Below are 10474 nucleotides of genomic sequence, written 5' to 3' on the forward strand. Positions count from 1 at the left end.
CCCCAAGTGCATTAGACTGACCCATCTCCTGCCCCGTGCTTTGTGCCATGTGAATTTAATTCATTTAATAGGATTCTAGCATCTCAATTTGATCTGTGAGGTTTTCTGTTCAGTAGCTTGCTTCGCAGTTAATACTTGGAGGTAGAGCTACTTTGCATTAATTTCCCAGGCATTTAACCTTTTAAAATTCTCAAGGACACTCTCTCCCAGGACCACAGGGTAGACATCAACCACCCAGGAACTGGGAAGCCCTTAAGGAGAAGCTCGCCACCAGCTGCTGCTTTTCAATCTGGTTTCACTTCAACCTCACACAGAGGAATCTATTCAAATGCCTACATTTCGGTCGAACTAACTTCCTGTGCCAGAAGCTTTTGTCGGCCCCAACTGCTTCTTTATCTAACAAATTCCCTTTATCTCCCACTTGAGGCAAAGCTCACTGGGCCCCGGGAGGCATGCAGTATTTACTAAGGGCCCTCCCCCCTTTCCTGCCTCGTCTCGCAGTTGTCTGCCTTTACCTTTGGGTCTCAAAGTCATGGCGTTTTTTTCCCTGTAGACACCAAGTTTTCTGAATAGTAGGATTATTCAGAACAGGATGAAATTTGTCCTTTACCCCGAGAACTGGGTGCTTGAAATTCACTAAGCAAAGTCTATACTCCTCCCACTTCTGGGCTTTGAATCCAGACTGTGGAATTCAGAAGACCCAGGCAAATTCAACCTAGCGTGCCTCTTTTCTTCAGTCACAAACTGAAATGGAGACGCAAGCTGAAAATCAAGACAACGTGAATTTTAAAAGCTAAAATATAATAAAGTAAATATGACATTGGAAGTAACATCCACCTCCTTTAGGAGGATGAAGAGAGCAAGATTTTCAAAAGGGATGTGGAAGGATGAGAGAGGCTGGCAGGTGACTTTATAATTTCCTTTTTCACCTTATTCCCTTCTATTATACTTATATACTTGGTAATCCCATGACCAAAAGCAAGGATAACTGAAAGACTTTAAATTGCTATCGTTAACAGCAACATAATTTGTAATGGCAAATAATCAAAACAGAAACAAATTATGTGTAATATTATACAGCAGTTAGCATGAGTCAATACAGCAGTTAAATTCATTGGTGGGGAAAGATACATGCTTACCTGAATTTCACTCTTTTCGTTATCAGAAATGCTTTGATAGAGAATATTGAAGGAAGAAACTATTTCAACCTCGGCTAAAACATTTAATGAGGAAAATAGGGAATCTTAATGTGCTTGAATGTAGTTGTCAGGTTTTAACATTCATCTAAAGTATCTCAGATAGATCTCTAAATTTTGACATGCAAAGAGGCTGAAAAGTGTAATGCCAAGTGGAAAAAAAAAGGCTTTCAGAAGAGGAATGTATGGTATAATCCTGTTACAATGTATTAACAGCCCATTAAAATTGACCTGTAAAAACCACCCATGTTACATATACTAAAAACACCTGTAGGAATATACTAAATTGCTAATGTTTACTAGATTCACTTCATTATGTATTTCTCTGTTGCTTAAATTAGTTTTTAATAGTAAGATTCTTTTAGTTTTGCAATCAAAATATCCAGTCTTTTAAAAAAAGACTTTTTGAAGACTTCCTTTGGGGGACTTCCCTGTGGCCCAGTGGTTAAGAATCCACCTGCCAATGCAGGGGACCCGGGTTTGAGCCCTGGTCTGGGAAGATCCCACATGCTAGGCCCATGCGCCACAACTACTGAGCCCGTGCTCTAGAACCCGCGAACCACAACTACTGAAGCCCGTGCGCCTAGAGCCCGTGCTCTGCAACAAGAGAAGCCACCGCAATGAGAAGCCCGCACACTGCAACTAAGAGTAGCCCCCGCTCGCCACAGCTAGAAAGCCTGCACGCAGCAACGAAGACCCAACGCAGCCAAAAATAAACAAATATATATAAAAAAAATAAAAACTTTCTTTGGTTCCTAGGTGGTTGTGGATTTTACTATCCTGCCGCCTTAGGATTTTTACCTTTAATACCTACTGGGGATAAGAAACAATAGATGAGGGACTTCCCTGACAGTCCAGTGGTTTAAGACTTTGCCTTCCAATCAATGCAGGGGGTGCGGGTTCAGTCCCTGGTCAGGGAGCTAAGGATCCCACACGCCTCGGGGCCAAAACACCAAAACATAAAACAGAAGCAATATTGTAACAAATTCAATAAAGACTTTAAAAATGGTCCACATTAAAGAAAAATCTTAAAAAAAGAAAGAAACAATAGATGAATGGCATTTCTGTAAATGGCTAATTTCCAAAAGCAAATAAAATGATGAACATCAAAAATCCATCTCTCTGGGCTTCCCCGATGGCGCAGTCATTGAGAGTCCGCCTGCCGATGCAGGGGACACAGGTTCATACCCCGGTCTGGGAAGATCCCACATGCCGCGGATCGGCTGGGCCTGTGAGCCATGGCCGCTGAGCCTGAGCGTCTGGAGCCTGTGCTCCGCAACGGGAGAGGCCACAACAGTGAGAGGCCCACGTACCGGAAAAAAAAAAAAAAAAGTGCTGACAGTGATTTCATGTAGCACAATCAATGCTTTCTGTTTCCATTCTCTGTTCAGTTAACACGATGCTTGGCAAAAATATCTGCCAGTCAAAATGAATACTGTGTGAACTTAGGTCTTGGCAGAAATTAATTATCCCTGACTTCCTCTTTAGTCAAATGTCTAAACTCATTGGGTCTGACAGTATTATAGAGCAACATTGGAAAACCGGGGGAAGCCACGAGGGAAATGACTAAGAAAACCTCTCTGGTTATTCTCAGTATCTCTGCTGCTGCAGCAAGTTGGAGATTTCCATGGAACAAGAAGGCAGAGTGAGGAATTAAAGGGCTTCCAATCAGATCAACTTGGGGCCAGCCAGGATGGGAAAGGGACATTTAAAAAAAGGGTTAGTATCAGGCATAGTTCCTTCTAAGGAGAGAACACAGTTTACCTGAAAAAAAGATAAAATTATATTCCAAATCAGCCTTAGAATTTACTTATATATTGATCTATGATTTTTTTTAATGTTAAACATTAGTAGATTGATACATTAAAACAATGCATTAAGTTGTGCTTTGGGGGGACTTCCCTGGCGGTCCAGTGGTAAAGACTCCACGCTTCCACTGCAGGGGGCGCAGGTACAAACCCTGGTCAGGGAACTAAGATCCCACAGGCCCCCCCCACCAAAAAAAAAAACAAGAACACAAAACAAAACCTGTGCTGTGTAGCTGGTCTACACATTTAAACAGTGTCGTAAAAAATAAAAGCTGTCGGGCTTCCCTGGTGGCGCAGTGGTTGAGAGTCTGCCTGCCGATGCAGGGGACACAGGTTCGTGCCCCGGTCCGGGAAGATCCTGCATGCTGCGGAGCGGCTGGGCCCGTGAGCCATAGCCGCTGGGCCTCGCGTCCGGAGGCTGTGCTCCGCAGCGGGAGAGGCCACAACAGTGAGAGGCCCGTGTACCGCAAAAAAAAAAAAAAAAAAAAAATTAAAAGAAGTCAAAGCTGTCATTTAAAAATAAGCTTATTTGGGGACTTCCCTGGTGGTCCAGTGGGTAAGACACAGCACTTCCACTGCAGGGGGCCCAGGGTTTGATCCCTGGTTGGGGAACTAGATCTCTTGCAAGCATGCCACAACTAAGGAGCCCGCCTGCTGCAAGTAAGAGTCCAAATGCTGCAACGAAGATCCCACATTCTGCAACTAAGACCTGGCGCAGCCAAAAAGAGGAAAAAGAAAAGAAAACCTATTTCAACATAGCTTTTTCTGGCAGAAGAGCAGTCACAGAACCTTTCATATGTGAGTTACAGGGGGAGATTCTAATTCGTCCACCTTTCCCCCTCCTCCCTCAGCTCCCTCTACCTTACATTATTTGCCTCGCCCCTGGCTGCCCTTCATTTAGCCTCTTTACAAACCTAAGAACTCTTGTTTATCACGTCTTTGCTCCCGATCTTCCAGATGTGGCACTCTCCTTTAACTGCAAACAACCACAAATTTTGTTTCAACATTACACACACGAGGAGGAAATAAGTTTGTTCGGGTTTAATTAGTCATCTAGTATTGTATATTTGGTTACCTTTCCTTTACTCCTAAGATAGTAGTCTCCCAGATGTCTAGATTAACTTCTTCCCCCCGTATCAAAAACTATTCCCATGTTTAGTCAGATTTTTACTCATTGAATCACTGGGTGAAATCAGGGGAGAGACAACTAAATGTAAAATGGGTAGTTTTTTTTATTTATTTGTACTTATAAATGAACCAGCCAACTGGTAGTATTATGATGTGGACAAATCAAAACATCTTTCTACAAATACTAGAGTGGTGGAAAAAATTAGGGGTTGTAAGTATAATAAGGAAAAAGGGGTAGAGGAAATCAGTGAAGCACATTGTAGCTTAACCCTTCACCTTAACAACTGAGGTTCTTAACAAGTAAAGCCTCCCCATCCCAGAAAATACGAATAATCCTTCTTCACACATCTTTGTACTTTTGCTCCCTATTCTTGAGGTTAGGTTCTAGATCCTAAAGATATCCGAAAAACAGTATTATAACCTAGTTATCTGTAGCCGCCAGTCATCTTTTATCATGTTGTCCGTAGAAGCCAATGCTTCTGAAACCTCTTTGATTAGACACCAATCATACACCCCCAAATTGACACAAAAGGCACAATGAAAAGCAGCTTATCAAGGCAGAGAGACGTAATTGTAAAAGAAAAATTCTAGGGAAGTAATACAGTCACGGCTCAAATTGAGATTGAATAATACAGCCATCGTTACAAATCTTCAGGCTGTATGTTCAGAGAGTAATTTGGGAACAAATCCATGATTTGCTGTTGGGAATTGAAATACTTAGCAGTTTGCTGTATTATGTTATAGCCTTCCCCGGCAGTTTCCAAGGTGGCCTCCAGATCACTGACAGGAGAACTTTGCTGGTACTGGATCTGGGGCTGCAGGAATTCCTCAACATAGTTGTTGAATTGATTGTTCCAGGTCTGGTTATTCCAGGCTTGGGGGCACCAGGTCTGACTGTTCCAGCTCTGGTTGTTCCAGGACTGACTGTTCCAGCTCTGGTTGCTCCAAGTTGGGTTATTCCAGGTCTGGTTACCCCACATGGGCAGGTTTCCGGAAGAGTTCACCAAGCATCCTTGGTGGTACGAATAGAAGCCCGGGTATTCTGTAGTTGCTGGGCCCTTTTGAAAGAGAAGGATGGATTAATTGAAAAGGTACAAGGAAAATCAGAATTGTCTGAAGTTGGGATTGCATGCTTCAGCAATGGATACAAATCTATCTAAAAAGTCCTTGTTAGGAAAGAGCAGAAAAATAAGTTTCCTGTTACCTGAGTCACAATGTTGCTATTCCTGGGCCAGTTGTTTTTCTGCCACCTCTTACATTTCATTCTCTGGTTCTGGAACCAGGTCTTAACCTGCAGGGAAAAGGTAACAGGAAAACACAAAATACTAGTAATGCAGGATGTACTGGGATCAAAGAATATTAAGTTTTTTTGGTTTGCTTTTTCCGATAGCTACAACTATCTCAAACTCAGAACAAAATTTTAACTTCTAGAGTCCTTTCTTAAACCTTCAATCTGTGAGTGAATTTCAAGCCCCTCAAGTCAGTGGGCTACTTTATGTTTAATAAACCTAACCAGATAGAACAGAACATACCACAAGTCTGCTACTAACTAGGAAGTTCACATTTAAATGTCTACCCACGCCATTAGTCACAGTTAAAGGTAATTGGTTTGCAATGAAAAGCCCACCTCCATATAAGCACATTTACACTTAATGTGATAATGGTATTTTAATTCAGGAATTATGAAACATACCACAAGGAGGACAGCTGTTTAGAAAATATCAAATTATGTTGCAGCACAGAATAAACTAAACTTTGCAGATGGTTTTGTAAACTCTGAGTTAGAAAATGAGATCAGAGAGGTAGAAGAATATATATATAAAATAAGATCATGGAATAGGACTTTCCAAGTATGGCGCCAGTAACTGAATAAAATGGCCAATAAATATATGAAAAATGATTAGCAGATAAAAACAAAACATACAATTTTAATTTTAATAAGAACAAGTGTTGCCTAGGGACTCTTCTAACTCGGAAGATAGGGGGATATATTCTTCCTTTTTTTAAGGAAAATTGGAAACATTTTCACAATTCTGGTTTGTGCAACAAGGGAAGTGGTTAAATAAATTATAACACATTGGGGGAGGGGGTGGGGGAGGGATGCACTGGGAGTTTGGGATTAGCAGATGTAAACTGTTCCATGTAGGATGGATAAGCAAGGTCCTACTGTATAGCACAGGGAACTATACTCAATATCCTGTGATAAACCGTAATGGAAAAGAATATAAAGAAAAGAATGCCAAAAAAAATTGACACATTGCCACAAAACACATTACAAAAAGTTCCATTTTCATATTAAAAGTTAACTTGTGGGGTTCCCTGGTGGCGCAGTGGTTGAGAGTCTGCTTGCCAATGCAGGGGACACGGGTTCGTGCCCGGGTCTGGGAAGATCCCACATGCTGCGGAGCGGCTGGGCCCGTGAGCCATGGCCGCTGAGCCTGCATGTCCGGAGCCTGTGCTCCGCAGTGGGAGAGGCCACAGCAGTGAGAGGCCCGTGTACCGCAAAAAAAAAAAAAAAAAAGTTAGCTTGTTTGTAGGGGTGCATAAACAGAGTACATAGAAATTAACCTTGTTTCTTATTTCTTGTTGTATCAAACAAGAAAACAACCATACCTGTTTGTAGCTAAGGTTCAGGATGTTGGAAAGTTCTTGCATTTGCTGGAGGCTGAGGTATTTCTGCCTCTGAAATCTGTCATTGAGCACACACAGCTGCGTCTGAGAGAACACGGTTCTGGTCTTCTGCTTCTTGACCAGGACCTTCTCTTCCTTCTTCTCTGTGCTCTTGTCTGCAGCCGTGGCCAGTAGTTTTACTCTGGGGCTTGTGGAAGAATCAGGACTGTCCTGAATAAGCACATCCATGGAGAAGGAAGGAAGAGGAGAGACTGTTGGGAACAAAATGACACTTTTCTCTAAAACTTCAAATATTGAACGTTTATTGTTTTCAAAGCACTGTTAAAGTCCTCAGAGCTAGATAATAAGTAATAACTTTATTTTTAAGCAATCCTGAACACTTTGCTAACCTTTGCACAAATGCCATTTTGCATGTCAGGGACATGGCTAATATGTATTGCTGGGAAGCGGAGGGGGACGCAAACCTCTTCTTTCTGCCAGTCAAAGCTCAGGAGCCCACACCCTGGCTGTTCTCAAAGGTCAGAATCATCATTTGACTCCCACCTTTGTGTCCTTCCGCAACTTCCTTTATGTACCTTAATCATCACCTCCTTAATTTTTTTGTTTTGGTGGAGCCGCGTGGCTTGGGGGAAATCTCAGTTCCCTGACCAGGGATTGAACATGGGCCACGGCAGTGAAAGCGATGAATCCTAACCACTAGACCACCAGGGAACTCCCACGTACTTAATTTTAACAGATGATCCGGGTTCTGGGGACCCTATAACATGAAGTTTGCTGCCCGGTCTTAATACCAGGACTATCGGGAAATGTGAATTCTGATAAAGCTCCTGTTTCAACCCAGACTCTGTGATTTCATCTCCAAAATTATTCCTCCCTCATGGTTTTTTTGTTTGTTTTCGCAGTTGGACTAAGCTAATCGTAGGTTGTTTTGGTGGTTTTTTGACTGAAGTATAGTTGCTGTACATTATATAAATACAGGTGTACAATATAGTGATTTACAATTTTTTAAGGTTATACTTCATTTATAGTTATTATAAAATACTGGTCATATTCCCCGTGTTGTACAGTATATCTCACGGAGTCTCTTTCACTGATTAAAATGAGGTAACAAATAAAAAATTTAAAAACAAAATGAGGTAACATAAAAAATGGTCTAGCACAGGGCCTGGCATATATTATTGACTTTGTAACTAAAAATTTATTTCCTGTATTACTTAGATTTATTTGCACAGACGTATACCCAGTGCTTAACTCCAATTCTACCCTAGTCGTGGAATAAATGGACAGGCTTTAAAAGGCAAAAGACTTCACAATTTCATAAGTAGATCTAAGAAGGAAAGTCCTCAGCTAATGACTAGAAATGGAGCATGTCTTAAAAATTATCTATACAGGGCTTCCCTGGTGGCGCAGTGGTTGAGAGTCCTCCTGCCGATGTAGGGGACTCGGGTTCGTGCCCCGGTCCGGGAAGATCCCGCATGCCGCGGAGCGGCTAGGCCTGTGAGCCATGGCCGCTGAGCCTGCGCGTCCGGAAGCCTGTGCTCCGCAACGGGAGAGGCCACGACAGTGAGAGGCCCGCGTACCGCAAAAAAAAAAATTATCTATACAGACTTGCACTTGGCTTGCTAGGAGGACATGTCCATTGCTCATTCCCGAGCTATTTGTCTCACAATCCAGCGCTGTAGCTGTATTTTCAACATTTGAAATTATAAAAGGACGTTAACACAAAATTTGGAAAAACAGGGTAACATTAAAATCCAGCACTCAAATATAAGTTATTTTGTTTACTTATTCCTTTCTCCACAACTTACTTCTATGGTAGTAATCATAAATGTAAACAGATTTTAAGCTATTTTATGCCATAAATGTTAAAAATAGCATGCCTGGGTAAAGGTTGGTCTAATGAAAACTGTTACAGTTTTCATTTGTAACAACTACTGCCAAACTGATTTCCAAAAAAGTTTGTGCCAGCCTTACAATATCCCGAGCACCTCTCACACCCAAAATTACCAATTAGAAGCCTAAATATTAAGAGTATAGAATTCAAAGCCACACTGGATTTCAAATCTGAGCTCTCGCCACTTTGTCGGTATATTAAACCTTTTGGAATCATCCACCGTAAAATGGGGTGAACACTTCCTCGGGATTTAGGAGACTTGAGCATAGCGCAGGTGCCTACAAGCTCAGCTGCCCAATAATGTCCTCACATCCAGAGGTTAGGGGAAGAGCCAGCCGCTACTGTAGTAGAGGTAAAACATTTCCAAAAGGTGCGTTCCATATACGTTAAGATTTACACATCAGTTTATCGCATCACGTTTGCGTTTCCACAGCGCCTACACACGTAAGCTCTCAAATACACCGCGTACAGTTGAATGGCTGAGTCCCGTATCCCGCGTCTCTCCGTCCACAGCTCTTATCGCCCGGAACATTGGGGAAAGGGCATGACCCCATCAAGTTACCGTTGAAAAAGAGGTGTCGAGAGGATGAATAGATAATGACACCTGCTTATATTGATGGGCTCAAGAGGGAAACAGATAACCCTTAGCCTCTTTCCTTCTTTCCCTTTCCCTGAAGGAACTTAGCCTCTCAAGGGTTCAGTATTTTCTTACCAGTCTCCATGTCGTGGGTCTCAGCAGATGACATTTGCAAGGACACATAATTTTCTTCAGGCCCATAAATCTCAGGCACTGGTGAAGATTCCCTAGAATTGGATGCTTCGGGGCCACGGAGGCTTTGGGGACAAGCTGGGTCCACACTCATGTTGTTGAATTGAAGGAGAGGGAGAAAACCAAAGAGCTAGATAGATGGTAGGAAAAGTCCAGGCTTAAGAATCTAGGTAGAAGAGCTTAGAGAAAGGTGAAGATGTCCAGGTGTAAAAGTATTAAAAACATGGGATGAAGGGAAGTCACCTGTGTGATAACAGAAGCCTACCAGCCCAGTGTAGGAAAATGACAAAAAAATTTGTGGAGGCTCTAGACTTATAAGTAAGGCTCAGCCATACTTCGACCCGCCCCTCCTGGCAGCCCCACGCCCACACACACCCTTGCGAATTCCGAGTTAATCCTGTCTGCCAGCCTCACCAAGGCCATTGTAATGCAAAAGAGAGCTGCTGAGTAGCCTAGACTGGGTGGGGAACTGGAAAACTGGGACCTCGGAACCTGGAAACAAAATAAACCCAGCAGTGAAGTCCTTCTCGGTTCACCCTGTTTCCACCTTTTAAAATCAAAGATGCACTTCCAGTTCCTGAGGCCCAGCTAAGGTGGTTGAAATTCCCACTAGGACAATGCCCTTGACTTGAGACCCCTTGGGGTCTCAAAATCAGGCTAGTTATGCAGAAACTTCAACAAGCGCCCTTTTCCTCTTTGGTTCACTCTAAGGTCACAATAAAATACATACTGAATGTTAAGGCATCGGTTGATGTTAAAAAATAGTACTTGTTTTCAACTCCCACCTAAGTTCTTTCTTGTTTTTTTTAGCTTTCAGAAAAGCAAGCCTTTTCAGCAAGACAAAAGCCAGAGGAAAGAACCTGCGGACCTAGGACCCTGGGTGCCGGGTTAGTCATTATACATAAACCATTACTATGGAGGATTTTAAATTTGTTTTTATACACATATTACTGGATAGAATCTTGGCTCAGCCACTTTAATAAGTCTCAGTTTCCTCATCTATAAATAGGGGCAAAAGTACCTTCTCTGTGTTGTAAGAATCAAGGAA

General features: G+C 42.4%; 1 protein-coding gene across 2 annotated transcripts; it reads right to left on the reverse strand.

Moving 5' to 3' along the window:
* Positions 1-4773: 4773 nt before the first annotated feature.
* On the reverse strand, positions 4774-9520 carry NANOG (Nanog homeobox). Of its 2 annotated transcripts, none has more exons than XM_060024273.1 (4): positions 9370-9520; positions 6746-7014; positions 5341-5423; positions 4774-5149 (listed from the first exon to the last, which is right to left on the reverse strand). In XM_060024273.1, exons 1-4 carry the CDS (start codon positions 9518-9520, stop codon positions 4774-4776), a joined length of 879 nt encoding a protein of 292 aa, XP_059880256.1. The 2 variants fall into 2 exon arrangements, with proteins under 2 accessions (XP_059880256.1, XP_059880255.1); XM_060024272.1 differs by having other exon boundaries at positions 4774-5190; positions 5337-5423.
* Positions 9521-10474: the final 954 nt, after the last annotated feature.

Source organism: Delphinus delphis, chromosome 11 (genome assembly GCF_949987515.2).
Source record: "Delphinus delphis chromosome 11, mDelDel1.2, whole genome shotgun sequence".
In the NCBI taxonomy this organism is placed as follows: Eukaryota; Metazoa; Chordata; class Mammalia; order Artiodactyla; family Delphinidae; genus Delphinus; species Delphinus delphis.